Genomic DNA, 18,268 nt, shown 5'->3' on the forward strand with positions numbered 1-18,268 from the left:
TTTAACCTCTAGTTTTCCTTCTAGTGACATACATGACTCTAAACTTCCCCTTTCAACCACAATCACCAACATAATTCAGTGCTGTTAATTACACTCACCATAATATGCTACTGTTACCTCTATCCATTTCCAAAACATTTACAATCACCCTTATTAAAAAATTCTGCACAAATTTATCAGTTCCCCATTTTCTAGCCTCATTCTATCTCCCAGTAACCTATATTCCAGATTTTACCTCTATGAGTTTACATATTATAATTAGTTCATATTAGTGAGATCATACCTTATTTGTCCTTTTGTGTCTGACTTATGTCCTTTAATATAATGTCCCCAGGGTTCATCCATGTTGTTGTGTGCTTCAGGACTTCATTCCTTCTTACAGCTGCATAATATTCCATTTTATGTATATAGTGCATTTTGTTTATCCATTCATCTGTTGTGGGACACTTCAGTTATTTCCTTCTTCTGGCTATTGTAAATAATGCCACTATGAACATTGTTTTGCAAATGTCTGTCCGTGTCCCTGTTTTCAGTTGTTCTGGGTATATACCAAGTAGCAGGATTGCCAGATTATGTGACACTCTATATTTAGCTTTCTGAGGAACTGCCAAACTATCTTCCACAGCAGCTATACCTTTTTACACTCCCACCGGCAGTGAATAAGTGTTCCTATTTCTCCACATCCTCTCCAACACTTGTAGTTTCCTGTTTGTTTAATAGCAGCCATTCTAGTAGGTGTGAAATGATATTTCATTGTGGTTTTGATTTGCAGTTCTGTAATAGCTAGTGAAGGTGAGCATCTTTTTATGTGCTTTTTAGCCATCTGTATTTCCTGTCTGGAAAAATGTCTATTCATGTCTTTTGCTCATACTTTTATTTTTTTTTTTAGTCTTTTTATTGTTGAGTTGTAGTATTTCTTAAGACATTCTGGCTATCAAATGCTTATCAGACATGTGGTTTCTAAATATTTTCTCCTGTTGCGTCAGCTGTCTTTTCATCTTTTTGACGAAGTCCTTCGAAGCACAGAAGTATTCAGTTTTGAGGAGGTACCGTTTATCTGTTTTTTCTTGCATTGCTTGTGCTTTGGGTGTAAGGTCTTAAAGATGCTTTCCTACATTTTCTTCTAGGAGTTTTATGAGTATATTTGGGTATTTGATCCATTTTGAGTTAATTTTTGTATAGGGTTTGAGATAGGGATCCTCTTTCATTCTTTTAAATATGGATATCCAATTCTCCCAACACCGTTTTTCAAAGAGACTATTCTTTCCCAGTTGAGTGGACTTGGTAGCCTTGTCAAAAATCACAATTATATGATGATACAGTGAGTCATTAATTGTATACTTTGGATGGATTATATGATATGTGACTATATCTCAGTAAAATTGCATTTAAAAAATCACTTGAACATAGGTCTGAGAGTCTGTTTCTGAACTCTCAATTTGATTTCATTGATCAATATGCCTATCTTTATGCCAGTACCATGCTGTTTTGACCACTATGGCTTCATGGTATGCTTTAAAGTCATTGAGTCCTCCCACTTTATTGTTCTTTTTCATGATGTTTTTGGCTATTCGAGGCTCCTTACCATTCCAAATACATTTGATAATTAGCTTTTCCATTTCTTCCAAGTAGGCTGATGGAATTTTGATTGGTATTGCATTGAATCTGTAGACCAATTCGGGTAGAACTGACATTTAGCCTTCATCCGTGAACATGAATGTCCTTCCATTTATTTAGGTCTTCTTTGATTTCTTTTGGCAATGTATTGTAGTTTTCTGAATATAGGGCCTTTTCATCCTTAGTTAAGTTTATTCTGTGATAGTTGATTTTTTTTTTTTTTTAAATTGTGATTGTTCACATACCATACGAAGATCCAAAGTTACAATCATTTGCCCCTGGTACCATCATACAGCTGTGCATCCATCACCACAATTAATTTTTATTCTTTTTTTGGAATATTTTCATTACTCCAGAAGAGAAATAAAGACAAAAAAAAAACACAGGAAACTCAAATCCTCCCATATCCCTAATCACCCCCCTCCATTGTTGACTTGTAGTATTGGTTTAGTACATTTGTTACTGTTTATGAAAGAACGTTGCAATACTACTGTAGTATATAGTTTGCAATAGGTATATATTTTTTCCTATATGCCCCTCTATTATTAACTTCTAGTTGTAGTGTCATACATTTGTTCTGGTTTATGGAAGAGATTTCTAATATTTGTACAGTTAATCTCAGACATTGCCCACCACAAGGTTCACTGTTCTATACATTCCCATCTTTTAACCTCCAACTTTTCTTTCTGGTGACATACATGACTTTGAGCTTTCTCTTTCTACCACATTCACGCACCATTCAGCACTGTTAGTTATTCTCACAAGGTGCTACCGTCATCGCTGTTCATTTCCAAACATTTAAGTTCAACCTAGTTGAACATTCTGCTTATACTAAGCAACCGCTCCCCATTCTTTAGCCTCATTCTATATCCTGGTAACTTATATTTCATGTCTATGAGTGTACATATTATAATTAGTTCATATCAGTGAGACCCTGCAATATTTGCCTTTAGGTGTCTGTCTTATTTCACTCAGTATATTGCCCTCAAGGTTTTGTCATCAACCCATTTTTTTTAAGATGGTTTTGTCACATCCCTTATATTCCATCCTAAGTAAACAATCAGTGTTTCCCTGTATAGTCACATATTTATGTGTTCACCATCCTCACCACTATCCATATAAGGACATATGTATTTCTTCCACAAAGCAGGAGGAAGAGTCAAAGAAGGTAGGGAGGCAAAAGAAAAAGAAAAAAGAAAGAGAAAAAAACAAAACCAAACAAATAAACAAAAAACAACATGACATATAGGAAGCAGCAAAAGGAAAGATAACCTTAGATCAAAGTAGAGTAGAGTCAGACAACACCACCAATGCCAAGAGTCTCACACCCCTCCCCTATGCCCTCCTTGTATCTGCATCTACCTTGGTATATCGCCTTTGTTGCATTAAAGGAAGCATAATACAATGATTCTGTTAATTATAGTCTCTAGTTTACATTGATTGTATCTTTCCCCCAATACCTCCCTATTTTTAACACCTTGCAAGGTTGACATTCATTTGTTCTCCCTCATGAAAAAACATATATGTACATTTTATCACAATTGTTGAGCACTATTGGTTTCACTGAGTTACACAGTCCCAGTCTTTATCTTTCGTCTTTTCTTCTGGTGTCCTACATGCTCCTAACCTTCCTCTTTCTACCATATTCATAGTTATCTTTGTTCAGTATAGTTACATTGCTGTGCCACCATCACCCAAAATTGTGTTCCAGACCTCTCACTCCTGTCTTTTCCTATCAGTCTGTAGTGCTCCCTGTAGTATTTCCTGTAGAGCAGATATCTTGTTCACAAACTCTCTTTGTCTGTTTGTCAGAGAATATTTTGAACTCTCCCTCATATTTGAAGGACAGTTTTGCTGGATATAGGATTCTTGGTTGGCGGTTTTTCTCTTTCAGTATCTTAAATATATCACACCACTTCCTTCTTGCCTCCATGGTTTCTGCTAAGAAATCCACACATAGTCTTATTAAGCTTCCTTTGTATGTGATGGATTGCTTTTCTCTTGCTGCTTTCAGGATTCTCTGTGTCTTTGACATTTGATAATCTGATTATTAAATGTCTTGGCGTAGGCCTATTCAGATCTCTTCTGTTTGGAATACGCTGCACTTCTTGGATCTGTAATTTTATGTTTTTCATAAGAGATGGGAAATTTTCATTGATTATTTCCTTTATTATTGCTTCTGCCCCTTTTCCCTTCTCTTCTCCTTCTGGGACACCAATGATACGTACATTCCTGTATTTCGTTTTGTCCTTAAGTTCCCAAAGACGTTGCTTGTATTTTTCCATTCTTTTCTCTATCTTTTCTTTTGTGTGTAGGCTTTCAGGTGCCTTGTTCTCCAGTTCCTGAGTGTTTTCTTCTGCCTCTTGAGATCTGCTGTTGTATGTTTCCATTGTGTCTTTCATCTCTTGTGTTGTACCTTTCATTTCCATGGATTCTGCCAGTTGTTTTTTCGAACTTTCAATTTCTGTTTTATGTACGCCCAGTGCTTTCTTTATAGACTTTATCTCTTTTGCCATATTTTCTCTAAACTTTTTGAATTGATTTAGCATTAGGTGTTTCAATTCCTGTATCTCAGTTGAAGTGTAAGTTTGTTTCTTTGCCTGGGTCATAACCTCGTTCTTCCTAGTGTAGTTTGTAGTTTTCTGTTGTCTAGGCATCTGACCTCCTTGGCCACCCCCATCAGGTTTTCCCAAATGAGAACAGGCTCAGGTCCTAGAAGGAAGAAATATTCAGTATCTGATATTCCTGATGGTTATATTTGATTCTTTTAGTTGCTATTGTAAATGTAATTTTTTTTCTTGACTTCCTCCTTGAATAACTCATTGCTAGTGTATAAAAACATTTTTGCATGTTGATACTATATCTGCCACTTTGCTTGTGTATTAGTTCTAGTAGCTTTGTCATAGTTTTTTTTGGGACATTCTGAATATAAGATCATGTTATCTGCAAATAGTGGAAGTTTTACTTCTTCTTTTCTGATTTGGATGCCTTTTATTTCTTTGTCTTGCCTGAGTGCCCTAGCTAGAACTTCTAGCACAGAGTTGAATAACAGTGGTGACAGTGGGCATCCTTATCTTGTTCTGGACCTCAATGGGAAAGCTTTCAGTCTTTCACCATTGAGTACAATGTTAGCTATGGGTTTTTCATATATGCCCTTTATCATATATAGTTTCCCTCTATTCCTCTCTTTTGAAGTGTTTTTATCTAGAAAGGATGCTGGATCTTGTCAAATGCCTTTTCTGTGTCAGTTGAGATGACCATCTGGCTTTTCTTCTTCGATTTGTTAATGTGGTGCCTTGAATGATTTTCTTGTGTTGAACCACCCTTGCATACCTGGAATAAAACCCACTTGGTCATGGTGTATAATTCTTTTAGTATGTTGTTGAATTCAATTTGCAAGTACTTTGTTGAGGATTTCTGCATCTATATTCATTAGATAAATTGGTGTGTAATTTTCTTTTCCTGTCATGTCTTTATCAGGCTTTGGTGTTAGGGTGATGTTGGGTTTGTAGAAGGAGTTAGGTAATGTTTACTTCTCTTCAATTTTTTTGGAAGGGTTGGAGCAGGATTGGTATTAATTTTTCTTGGAATGATTGGTAAAATTCACCTGTGAAGCATCAGGTCCTGGACTTTTTTTGTTGTTGGGAAGTTTTTGATGACTGAGTCAATATCTTTACTTGTGATTGGTTTGTTGAGGTCTTCTGTTTCTTCTAGTTAGTGTAAGTTTTCATGTGTTTCTAGGAAATTGTCCAGTTCATCTAAGTTGTCTAGTTTGTTGGCATACAGTTGTTCACAGTATCCTCTTATGATCTTTTTTATTTCTATGGGGTCCATGGTAATTACCCTTTTCTCATTTCTGATTTTATTTATTTGCATCTTCTCTCTTTTTGTCTTTGTCAGTCTAGCTAAGGGTTTGTCAATTTTAGTGATCTTCTGAAAGACCAATTTTTGGTTTTATTGATTGTATTTTTTTTTTGTTCTCAATTTCATTTATTTCTGCTCTAATCTTTATTATTTCTTTCTTTCTCCTTGCTTTGGGATTAGTTTGCTGTTCCTTCTCTAGTTTCTCCAGGTATTCAGTTAGGTCTTTGATTTTAGCTCTTTCTTCTTTTTAAACGCAGGCATTTAGGGCTATCAGTGTCCCTCTCAGCACTGCCTTTGCTGCATCCTGTAAGTTTTGATATGTGGTGTTCTCATTTTCAGTCATCTTGAGATATTTACTGATTTCACTTGCAATTTCTTCTTTGACCCACTGATTAAGAATGTGTTGTTTAACCTCTATATATTTGTGAATTTTCCAGTTCTCCAGCTGTTATTGATTCTAATTTCATTCCATTATGATCAGAGAAAATGATTTATGTAATTTCAGTGTTTTTAAATTTATTGAGACCTGTTTTGTGCTCCAGCGTGTGATCTGTCTCACTCATTGTTTTTTTTTAACTTTATCAAAAAATTTAAAAAAACAATACAAACTATTTCAAACAAAACCAAAACAAAAGAATAAGAAAAAATAACCAAAAATAACTACACTGCTTCCAACATGTTCCTACCCTACCCCAAGAAAATAAACAGACTATAACACAACAAAGGAATAAGAAAAATAAATAACTAAAATAATTACATTTCTGCAAACTTGTTCCTACCTTACCCCCCAGAAATTAACAAACCATAGTCATTCCTGAGCATTCCCAGAACATTAAGTTTACCTTCCATAACTTATCTGTTATTATTAGATTGTTGTTCCCCCTTCACTATTTGCTTCTATCACTAGGTCCCCTACATTCTGTAATATAAACCATTTATTTTACATTTTTCAGAGTGTTCACATTAGGGGTAACATACAATATTAGAGATTATTACCTTTTGCCAGGGTTTGCCTCATGTACTTTGGGGCACCTTGATGAGGTACATAGACATTTATGATTGCTATTTCTTCTTGATGAATTGCCCCTTTTATTAATATATAATGTCTTTTGTCTCTTAGAGCATTTTGTATTTAAAGTCCATTTTGTCTGAAATGAGTATAGCTACCGCAGCTTTTTTTTGGGGGGGGGGCGGTTACTGATTGTTTAGAATATCTTTTTCCATCTGTTCACTTTCCAACTATTTGTATCTTTGGGTCTAAAATGAGTCTTGTAGACAGCATATTGATGGATCGTATTTTCAATCCATTCTGCCAATCTGTGTCTTTTGATTGGGGAGTTTAATCCATTACCATTCAGTGTTCTTACTGTAAGAGTAGTACTTACTTCAACCAGTTTATCCTTTGGCTTTTATTTGTCAGATCTATTTTTTTCCCTCTCTTTTTATCCTTTTAGTTACCGTTACTGATAATCTTCACTTCTGTACTCTCCTCCAAGCCTATCTCCTGTCTTTTCAGCTGGCAGAACTCCCTTTAGTATGTCTTGTAGGGCAGATCTCTTGTTAACGAACTCTCTAGGCTTTTTTTCTATCTGTGAGTATTTTAAACTCTCCCTCATTTTTGAAGGACAGTTTTACTGGATAAAGAATTTGGGGCTGGTAATTTTTCTCTTTCAGTATCTTAAATATATCGTTCATACCACTCTCTTCTTGCGTCCTTGGTTTCTGATCAGAAATTAGCACTTCATCTTATTTGGCTTCCTTTGTATGTGGTGAATTGCTTTTCTCTTGCTGCTTTCGAAATTCTCTTTCTCTTTGGCATTTGGCAGTATGATTATTATGTGTCTTAGAGTGGCTCTATTTGGATTTATTCTGTTTGGAGTAGTTGGGCTTTTTGGATTTGCATATTTATGTCATTTATAAGGGTTCAGAAATTGTCAGTCATTATTTCTTTGAATATTTTTCCTGGCGCTTTTTCCTTCTCTTCTTATGGGACACCCATGATGCATATGTTTGTGCACTTCGTGTTGTCAGTCATTTCCCTGAGACCCTGCTGAAATTTTTCCATTCTTTTCTCCATCTATTCTTTTATCTGTTCAAATCCTATATTCTATCTCACTGATTCTTTCTTCTGCCTCTTCAAATCTGCTTGTTGTGTGTCTGTAGTGTATTTTAAATTTCATCTGTAGTGTCTTTCATTTACGTAAGATCTATTATTTTTATGGGTGTTCTTTCAAATTCTTCTTTATGCTCACCCAGTGTCTTCTTACTATTCTTTATCTCTTTAGCCATTTGGTTGAATTTGTTTTGGAGGTCATTTGAACATCTTTGATTAGTTATTCCAAATTCTGTGTCTCCTCAGAATTTTTAAGTTGTTCTTTGACTGGGCCTTATCTTCCTGCATTTTAGTATGCCTTGTGATTTTTTGCAGATATCTGGTCATCTGATTATCTTGATGGGTTTTTCTGAAGGTTGGTTTCTCTCTATTATCTAGGATTTTTTTGTTGATTGGGTTTATATTAAGACACTTTGACAATTGGATCATCGGTATTTTGCAGACAAAACAGGGCCAGATACCTGTGCAGGGAGTGTAGACTAGATTCAGTCTGGGCCCTGGGAGAGGGACTGGAAAGATTCCAAAAAGCTCCCCCATTTTCCCCCCTGCACTTTCAGCCTACCTAACCGATGGCGCTCTTCATCTGCCTAGTCCCCTCGGCCTGTGAAGGTAGGCTTTTATAGCTTTTTGCCAGATCCTCCTTGAGGCAGTCAAAACAGTGGTGCCCGTCAGCATCTGACCAGGAGGGGCTGAAACTGTGGGATCCTGTCTTCTGTCTTTGCCAGCCAGTACCTGGCTCAGTGTTGGGCTGTGTCCCCCTCTGTCCTTGGGGTGGAGGACTCCCGCAGTTATGTTAGTCCACAGCTGCCGCCAGGCAGGGATCAGGCCATCACTGCTGCTTTCCTCATGGGTGGGGTGGACACCAGGAACCTTGGATGGAATGACTCTCTGACCACTGTTTCACAGTCTCTTAGTCCCACACTTCATTGGATGTTGTACTGTCCTCGCCTGGTCCCTGGACCCCCAAACAGTTGATTCAGATAGTTTCTGCCTGGCTGCTCGCTGCTTTGGGGAGAGAAGTGGGCTCTGCCAGTCGCCCCCTAATCCTCCATTTTGGACACCCCTCCTGGGGGCCTTTTTGTATTCTGCACTCCTCAGCAGCTTGTGTTCTGCCCTGGGTCCCTGTGTCTGGATGTACATGGGATTCTAACTCACTACTGTGAGTGGCTTTCTAGTCTGTGTCCCCGGTGAGGGGTAGGAGAGATCCAGGCAAGGTGCAAGGGACCGAGTGAGGGGGAGAGGAGAGGACCAGTTGGTCCAGGATGGAAGTTGCCTGCCTGATATTTTCTCTTTCTTTGACCCAGCATTTGTGGAGTCCTCCTCCAGTCTCTACTTCCTTCAGAGTACTAAGCAAGTGAAATTCGTCCTTTGATTTGCTGAATCTCTGGGAAGGTTTTTTCAGGGCATGTCTTACATTGGCTTGTTGATGATGTTACCCTCCATTTTATCTCTTACAAATGAAAGCAGCCAGCTGACTGTAGCTCATTCTTCTTTTTCCTTACTTTGTCTCAAATCTTTTTGTTTTCTTTTTCCATGGCTGTTTTTCCCAGTGGTTTGAAGCCTGTTATGTATCATATTCTCCTTTCAAGGAAAGTTCTTTTGAGTGCAGAAACCGCCAATAAGCATAGGTAGGATAGACTACCTAGTGACAGAGATAAGAACCCATTTTTTTAAATCTAGGTTTTTTGTTTTTTTTTTTTTTTAAAGAAAGGCAGCAGGTATTAGTTCTTCCTTGCTAGATAGAGGTTTCCAGGGCTTTACATTCAGTGTTCTAGCAGCCTGCTGAGAGGCAGCTGGAGATGCAGCTCAAGTTAGATGCACTAGGGGCCAAGGAGCCCACCTCTGTGCCCTCTGGGAACTCACAGAGGCTTCTCTGTTGCTGATGTTGTGCTATATCCTCAAATACACCTGCTTTTCTTTTTTTTTCTCCAAGCTCTTTAATATTCACTTAAACTGTTGAGGCACAAGCAATAATAATAACTGTGTTTTTTATGTTTCAAGAAAGAATTTTGTACAATAGCTACATGATATGCCAATTTTCTCAAAATCTCTTCTGTAATAATTCATTAACACTCCTGTCCACTGGTTGATTCAGTGAGGTCACAAAAACAGGCAGGAAGGTGGTAAAACTATAAAACTTACTGAGGGCTTAGAAGAATGAAATATTTACTGACTGCATACTAGCCACACTGAACTAGGTTTAACACACTTTACATGAGTTAAATGTGAACATAAGATCTAATTATTAATAGAGAAACAGCATTGCTGTCAGGTAAGCCTATGCTTTAAATGCTTTCACTTTAAATACAAATTATGGCACCTTTATATTTAATAAAGATCTTTGCCCAAAGAAGCATGCAACAGACATTAATTCATGTTTTGCATTTCCAAAGCGTACAACATGACATACAAGCATGCAGCATTAGCACATAGGAACATTCAGTCTGTTTTACTTAAGTTTTGAGTTGTTTTATTCCCACCTACTGGGTACCATTTGGCCAGCATCATGATTCCCTTGTTTTATCACACTGTTACAACTTTAGGTGGGAACCTTAGTGTTCACTGAGGGGAAAAGGCAGGTGAGTTTTTCCTTTTACATAATACCACTATCTTGCAAAAGTGAGACCTAATTTTAAAGTACCAAAGCTTTTACTTAAATAAGAAAATGCACTTGGCTTAATCAGCTCTAAAGTGAAGAGCTCCCTTTCAACAAGCTTTTGTACAAGTCTTAAATCAAAGCAGATTGTTTTCCAGAAAGCCAAGTGATACCCAACTTGTATTGCACTATAGTTTTTAAGGGCATATACAGTTAGCTTCCTACCCTCCCAAAATCTAAGTTGACCCCCTCACTCCTCCAGCAGTCCTTGGTTTTTTTGGGCCCATTCTTTTCTTGCTAAGCTGTCTGCTCCTTGCCCCTTTTTCTACATGTATTCTCCCTCTTAGGGAGAATAAATAAACTGGTCCTGTTGAAGCTTTGAAGAACTTGGGAGAGTGGAAGTCTGTAAGGGGAAATTAGCATTCAATTCATGCTACTCTGTGATATCAGGTGTTCCCATTTTACAAATTGAGGAAACTGAGTCTCAGGTTAGATAACTTGCCTCAGGACCAAAGCTGTTAAGTGGAAAAGCTGGCATTTAATCCTTATGTGGCTTAGTACTTTAAGCCATCCCAGATCATCTAGCTCTGTAGGGCCTGCGTCTCCTGGTCTCTGACCCCTTCCTTCATCTAGAGCTAAAAAATATTCATTTGCTTTCCATGTTATTTCTACATGAGAATTCATTTGAGGAGGAAAAAGCATCCCCCTTGCTAAAAGTCAGACTTTGACAACCACTGATTATAGTTCAGCCTTTTCATTTTACTGATGTGAAAGTGATTCAGAGAATTCAAGTGGCTTTCTCACTGCTGAGGAGTTACAGGGCTAGGAGCTAGGTTAGGAGAAGACCCTCCCACCCCCTATTGTGGATCTAGTGCCTTGCTGATGGGCCTCTCTGCGAGAACTTCGTTAAAAAAGTTTGTATCTATAGTATTTTTTAAATAACGTTTTAGATGTTAGTTTCAGAGATGTGGTTATCTTTCATAATGTGATTGCCAGAAATATTACCTTAAATTTTCTTGAATAAATTTGTGGCATATATGTGATGATATTTTATAAATTAGTGTTACCTGTTGACTTTTATGCCATTGTGTCCTTTTTTGATGCCCTCAAAGCTGGCTGAATACTGCATAATGTTGTGTTACACTCCTAATCAGGATCTTTTGAATGCGCAGGCCATTTAACTTCACAGAGACCCTTGATTTCTGTTTGAGGAATAATGTACCCATGAAGTGCTTGGCAACATTATCATAACTCATTTTTTATAACACATTTGGTCAGTCTGTAAATACAGTTGTACTAAGAGTTTGTTTAGCACAAATGAGGGAAAGTATAAAATGACTAAGGACAATTAAAGGCCACACAGAAGATTGAGGAGAGGAGTGTTCAGGAATAAAGCAGAATAGGGGAAACCTGATTACGTCAGCTGGTTTGAACAGTACTAGGGAAAAAATTCTGCTAAATCAGAAAAACCGTAATCTTTTAATAAAATAAAGTTCCTTACTTTGGTTTCATGAAAAACTTATTACATTTTTATTTTATTTTATTTATTTTATTTTATTTTTTGTTTCACTGAGACTATTGAAACATTTGTCACATATTGGATCAGGTTCAAGAAGTCATGTTTTTGGGGAACCACACTTAATGTTAAAGATTATTTGTGAGTACTATTGGTTGGGTGTGAAGGTGGTGTGCTTCAGTAAATGGCGTGTTAAGTGCTTTACATATCACAAAACACCTGCATAAAAGTCCAGAGATATGTTAGGGTCTTATTTTGCTTTTATTTTAACTGTTTTAATTACTTAATTCCTGTACCAATTTGATCTCTAAAATTGCTCTTTAAAGCTGTTTGAGAAGTGAATGTGAATTAAATTGGTCATTAAAATTAATGAATTAGCCTTTAAAGTACATCTCATTTTTTAGTGGTCTTGGGAACAAGCTGGTCATTAAAAGGGACACACTGTTAAGGATTATGCTGAATTTTTTCATTTATTTTTTAGTGACCCTGTACCCAAAGGAAAGAAAGCCAAAGATATAAAAAGATCTGTCAAAGTACCTGCTGAACCACAAATAATGGTAGGCCAAAATCATATTCAAATCTTTAATGGACCTTGTTTTTTAAGCAATGTGATAGGTTTAAAAGATGCAAGTGTGTATTTGGTGAGCCTTTTTGCCTAAAAGCTCTTTCAAAGGTGTGGGATCCAGCAACAATTTTGCTTGGTGAACTTAGAATTTATGTATGTGCTACTATCATTTTTTCCTTTAAAGTAAAAAATAAAAAGCACATTGGAAATACTGGAATGTGTACTAGAGCAGTTACTATTCTGTTCCAGAAACAGAAATCTAAAAACCTTTGTGATTATAATTACATGTATGTCAAGTTCTGAAGGTTAATTGTGAAGCACGAATTATCCTCTTGTCTAGTCTATGTGGTCCATGCCATTGAATGTCTCGGGACTCCTACAGTTGGTGGGGTTTAACTTCCAAGACTGTCTGCCTTTGTTGAGCCTCTCTTGGTAGCTGTCCATTTCATTAAAATATCTTTATTTTGCAATTGTTGATGTTTAATGTCAACATTGAAACATGGAACATTGCTCTCAGATAATAACACTTGCTTTTATTTACAATTCTTCCCCTTCTCAGAGTGATGTTCTTATCAGCTGTACAACCTGCCATGGAGAATTTCCATCCCGGAATAAACTTTTTGAACATCTAAAAGCCACAGGTCATGCAAGAGCACCTTCATCGTCATCTTTAGACAGTGTAGCAAGTAGTCGAAGCAAGAAAGAAAAACGTAAAAACAGATAGAAATTCTGCCAATACTTTTTCTTTTTGACTGTCTCTAGATATTGAAACCAAAAACTGAACTGAATATCATCTAAAGAGTTAAAATTTCAGTGATCTGCAACTTGTTGCATTGTGGAAGATTATTTTTTATCTTGTAAAAACATGGTTTTGTTTAATATATATTTTTTAAACATTTCACTAGTGACTTAATTCTACTTTTGCCATCTGAATTGACTTGAATTTCTCAAAACAGGTAAATATTGTAAAGTGTGCATTCTTGATTTATGTTGGCTTATATGGACAGAAATGTACAGGGAGAATTAAATTATTTTAACACATACAAATTGCCCCTTCTTTAATTTGTGAATTTCACATTAAGTATTTTTTCATTATTTAATGCTTTTGTATTTTGTTTTTTTTTCATAATCTGTAATAGACTTAGATCTTTTTAAAATCTTTGATTCTTTTTTTCTTCTATCCAATGCTATGTCTCTACTTCTGATCTCAAAATTATTTCAAAATAACTGATTGTCGCTACTGTAGATTTTCCCCCCTCAAGGATGATGATAAGTAGACACTAACCGAACATATAGGTTTATATTTCAAGAATAATATTTCTTCAGGATAGAACCATGTGGTTTAATTTGATATTTTACTGGTAATTAGAAAAAAGTTTCATCTTTTCATTTTCCTCTCTGTGATTTGAACTGTGGAGATGGAAGCAAATGAATTTATAGGGTACTTCAGTCCTGACAGCTGTCAAGTGTGTTGGAACAATGTAGCAGATGACTCAGAATTTATACGGTCTCTTTAGCAAGGAATATGGTTCTGCATAGGGGTTTTTTTCCTTCACTCTTTTCAGAAGTGTTTTTTTTTTTTTTTTTTCCTGTCACTCAATGGAGAAAAACTTTTCTAACGGAAGGTTTTTTTGTGTGTTTTGTTTGTTTGTTTTTGAGTCCACTCATTTTATTTAAAGGATAAGTTACTAAATTAAGGCATTGTCATATTGAGTGCATAAAATTCCTCATGTGTAATTTCTCTGGCTTGCTTGTCAGTTAGGGTGGTAGATGGAGACACTCCACTTCCATTAGATTTATTTAGATTATAGAGTTCTCTCATATGATTTATCATCAGATCATTGGACTTTCCTTATATTAGGTGAAACAGTACAGATGGCTAAAGGCACTACCATATTGATTACAAACATAGTGTTTCTTCAGTATGTGAGTTCTCTGGTATGTTTAAAGGTTAAAGCTATGGCTGAAATCTCTTCCGTATTCAAAATATGTGTAGAGTGAGTTCTCCCATTTCGTCTAAGGTCAGAATACTAACTGAAAGCTTTCCCACATTGATGAAACTCATAAGGTTTCTCTCGAGTTTGAATAATTTCATGTTATCTAAGGATAGAAAAATTAAGGCTTTCCCATGTAGATGGCATTCTTATGGCTTCTGTCCACTGTGTGTTCTCCCATGTTGCCTAAGGGCAGAACTATGAGTGAATGACACTGATGATATTCAGGGGGTTTCTCTCCAGTGTGTGTTCTCTCATGTCATCTGAGGGCAGAGCATTGAATGAAGGCTTAATAAAAGGTTTTTATAGGGTTGACACTTGTGTCATCTATAAGGTAGTAAAGGTGAATAGTTAATCAGTAGAAATATAGAGAGTCATGATAGCAGTATAATCGAGAACATTGATCAGGAACATTGGTGAATCAATTTTTAGGATGGATTAAATAGGCAATTCTTTTCATTGGTCTTGAAAACAATTTTAAACTCACTATCTTTCCCTTCTGAAAGCCTCATGTATCTTGATAGAATTGATGTTGTGGATCATTCTGTGTTATTGATTTAAAAATATGCATTTGAACCTCATCATTTTAATTTTTTCTTTTCCTTTTAATGATGTATATATATTTTCCTTCTTACTTTTTTCTCTCTCTTATATTACTAATTATTCGTAATTGTCCTTTTTCCACCCTTTCTTGATCCCTTCAAGGGGAAATGCTAGCTAGTTTAGTGGTTTAGTTCTCTTCCTCTGAGGACTCATCTCAGCACTCTCTGCCTTCCTCTGTTTTGAATTAAATGAATGGACCATAATTATGAATAGGAAAAATGACCAGGAGGGCCTGTTCATCTAGTTAAATGCTATTGTATAGCTTAAAGTATAAAATTGTCTTGAAGGGCAGAGAACTTTCCTACAAATATCCTTCAGACCGTCTTTTTTTCCCCTTGTACTGATCTTGCAAGGAATTTGTTTCTCCTTCATGTAAGGATTGCTTTGGGTTACTTTATTCTAATTGATAAAATCACCAGAATTTTCAAGGGATTTTTATTAGTTATGATTGAAAGTCAGGAGACCAAGGTTCTAATCCTGTGTAATGCTGATAAATCGTCTTAAGTTCTCTGAACTCTATTTTCCTTATTTCTTAACACACTTCTTAGAATATTAATATTGTCTCCATTTATCATACAGAGTCATTATGATGGGCAATTCAAATAGTGTATATGAAAGCACCATTTACAAATGTTTTATACGTAATGTTGAATTTAAATGTTACGTTCTTTTCAGTTAAAATATTTGCAAAAGAAGTGTATAAGTCAAATGTGCATTAAAGTTACAGGAATGAGCTGCTTAATCTGCTTCAGAAGAGGAAAACAGAAACATGTCATATGTTATGCCAAGGGTAAAATTCAATCTTGGGTGAATCATAGACATATAATTTCTTGCCTGAGGTAAGACAGAATATTCTGAAATTCAAGAGCACACATTTTACATTGATCTTGTTTAAAGGTTGGTGGTACCTGCTTGTCTTGATTGAAGTTAGCTCAGATATCAAGACACAGAGAATGATACCGGGAGAAAGGAGGGGGTTAGAGGAAATCCCATTTTCTTTCATAATTAATTCAATGGTGTTAATGTTGGGGGTGCTCAGTTAGATTTACCTCTTTTTGCAAAATAGGAGCAGTTTCCTTAGGCCCAGCCAAGCATTTTGCTAATTCCTTAACCTTGGTCACAAAGAACAAGCAGAACTGTGAATGAATTGGTACAAGATTAATCACAACTGACAAATCAGTCCATGTCCTGTTGGTTGATGGGGAGCGATACTGGTATCTTGGTATCACTGGAAGACTTACTAAAAGAATTTTTACCAGTAATTTTTGTTTTCTCTAAATCCCCCATGCCCCTCCCCTACTACCACCACCACCAAACACACACATAGAATTTTCAGATTGGAAACTATGCCTCTGGTATTTGTAGAAGCTTTTCCCTTACACAGGAAATAAAATCCTTACAATAAGCTATAGTTTCATCTTAGAACTCCCCCAGTCCCTGAAAATGCTCTGTTATTTTGCGATTTTTGCCTAACCTTCAAAAATTAAATAGTAAATAGAACTTTTAAACCCTTATGAATTCCAAAAAGCATTAGTATTTCTATGGTACAAGTTCAGTTTCCTGTAATCTGAAATGCTAAAGTATCTGTATTCAATACAGTTAGCCCATTCCTTATTTGCTAAATTTGTCTTCATACTAAAATTATAGGCTCTTGGGATTGGAAAAGGAAAGCAATGACAATTGTAAGACCTCTCATTTTATGGAAGAAGAAGCTGAGCTCAGGGAGATGTGAATCCACAGCCACAGGCTGCTGAGGCTGAGCCGGGACTGGAACGTGCAGGTTCCTGGACTCCCAGTTCGGTGGTCCTTCTGTTACACCCCAACATTTGTTGCATGAAAAGAAAAACAATTACTTTAAAGAAGAATCAGGATAATTTTGACAAACACGAAACTGGGGAGGCATAGGCTTGTCTTATCAATATTAAAGCATTTTATAAAACTATAAAAATTGAAGCAGTGTGTGATCAGTGCCAGTACAGACTAGTAGAGATAGGAGAATAAGAGCCCAGAAACAGGCCCAGACAAATGTGGGGACTTGATTTTTTTAAAATTCAGTTTTGTTGAGATATATTCACAGACCATACAATCATCCAGTGTACAATCAATTGTTTACCATACCAGTATATAGTTGTACATTCATCACCACAATTTTTTAACATTTTCATAACTCCAAAAAAATTAAAATAATAAAAATAAAAGTAAAAAAGAACACCTAAAACATCCCATCCCCCCATCCCACCGTATTTTTCATTTAGTTTTTGTCCCCGTTTTTCTACTCATCTGTCCATACACTGGATAAAGGGAGTGTGAGCCACAAGGTTTTCACAATCACACAGTCACACTGTGTAAGCTACATAGTTATACAATTGTCTTCAAGAATTAAGGCTACTGGGTTGCAGGTCAACAGTTTCAGGTATTTCCTTCTAGCTATTCCAGTACACTGAAAACTAAAAAGGAATATCTGTATAGTGCATAAGAATCCTCTCCAGAGTGACCTCTCCACTCCATTTGAAATCTCTCAGTCACTGAAACTTTATTATGTTTCATTTCTTTTTCCCCTTTGGTGAAGAACACTTCCTCAATCTCGTGATGCCGGGTCCGGGCTCATTCCCGGGAATAATGTCACACGTTGCCAGGGAGATATACACTGCTGGGAGTCATGTCCCACGAAGCGGGGAGGGTAGTGAGTTCACCTGCTGAGTGAGTTTAGAGAGAGAGAGGGCCACATCCGAGCAAAAAAAAGTTCTCTGGGGGAGACTCTTAGGCACAATTTTAAGTAGGCTTAGCCTACTTACTTTGGGATGCATTGCTATTTCACACTAACCTGTACAAACCTACCAGATCTCACTTCCTATTCAAAGTTCCATGTAATTATGGTGTTTGAATAAACCCATATAAACCAAATAAACATCTCTTCCCTTGGTCTCACAGAAGTTGAAGTTTTAAAACACAGTCAATATCGTCATTAACCCTTTGGCCTGATTTGCCTTAGTCCTAACAAGATCAGCTTCATTCATATCTTTAATTGTACTCTGAACTCTTTTTCAGCTTTTTTAACAGTTGCTGAATGAGGTAATGCTGACATTCATAGCTGCCGAACTCTAACTCTGAGTCTCAGGTGTCACACAGATACCCAAAGTTCCAGAGACCAACCAGGTTATACACAAAGAGCTCAGCATTTCAGAATTTAGAGGTAACCATTACAACTCCAGAATAGATGTGACTGCTGTAAGAGCTTACAATCTAGGGATCTTTATAGTAAACATTCTCCTGATAACCTGTGCTCTAAGATTCAATTCTCAGAGTTTGCCCTCAATAGTTAGTCCATATCAGTGAAGTGTTATAATGTTTGTCTTTTCATATCTGGAGTATTTCACTCAAAATGCTGTCCTCAAGATCC

At 36.5% G+C, this 18,268-nt stretch overlaps 1 protein-coding gene across 4 annotated transcripts in view; it reads left to right on the plus strand.

Moving 5' to 3' along the window:
* Nucleotides 1-18,268, plus strand: part of DNAJC21 (DnaJ heat shock protein family (Hsp40) member C21) — a 55,270-nt gene that overhangs the window by 27,075 nt on the left and 9,927 nt on the right. For 2 of the 4 annotated variants that reach the window (XM_037799173.1, XM_037799175.1), the window contains exons 11-12: nt 12,188-12,263; nt 12,831-13,314. In XM_037799173.1, the coding sequence (XP_037655101.1) occupies nt 12,188-12,263; nt 12,831-12,995 (241 nt within the window). In that variant the 3' untranslated portion in view covers nt 12,996-13,314. Of the gene's footprint in view, nt 1-986; nt 1,047-12,187; nt 12,264-12,830; nt 13,315-18,268 lie in introns of those variants that run through there. The other 2 variants (XR_005210943.1, XR_005210942.1) reach the window with 2 other exon arrangements.

This window comes from Choloepus didactylus, chromosome 11, assembly GCF_015220235.1.
Source record: "Choloepus didactylus isolate mChoDid1 chromosome 11, mChoDid1.pri, whole genome shotgun sequence".
In the NCBI taxonomy this organism is placed as follows: domain Eukaryota; kingdom Metazoa; phylum Chordata; class Mammalia; order Pilosa; family Megalonychidae; genus Choloepus; species Choloepus didactylus.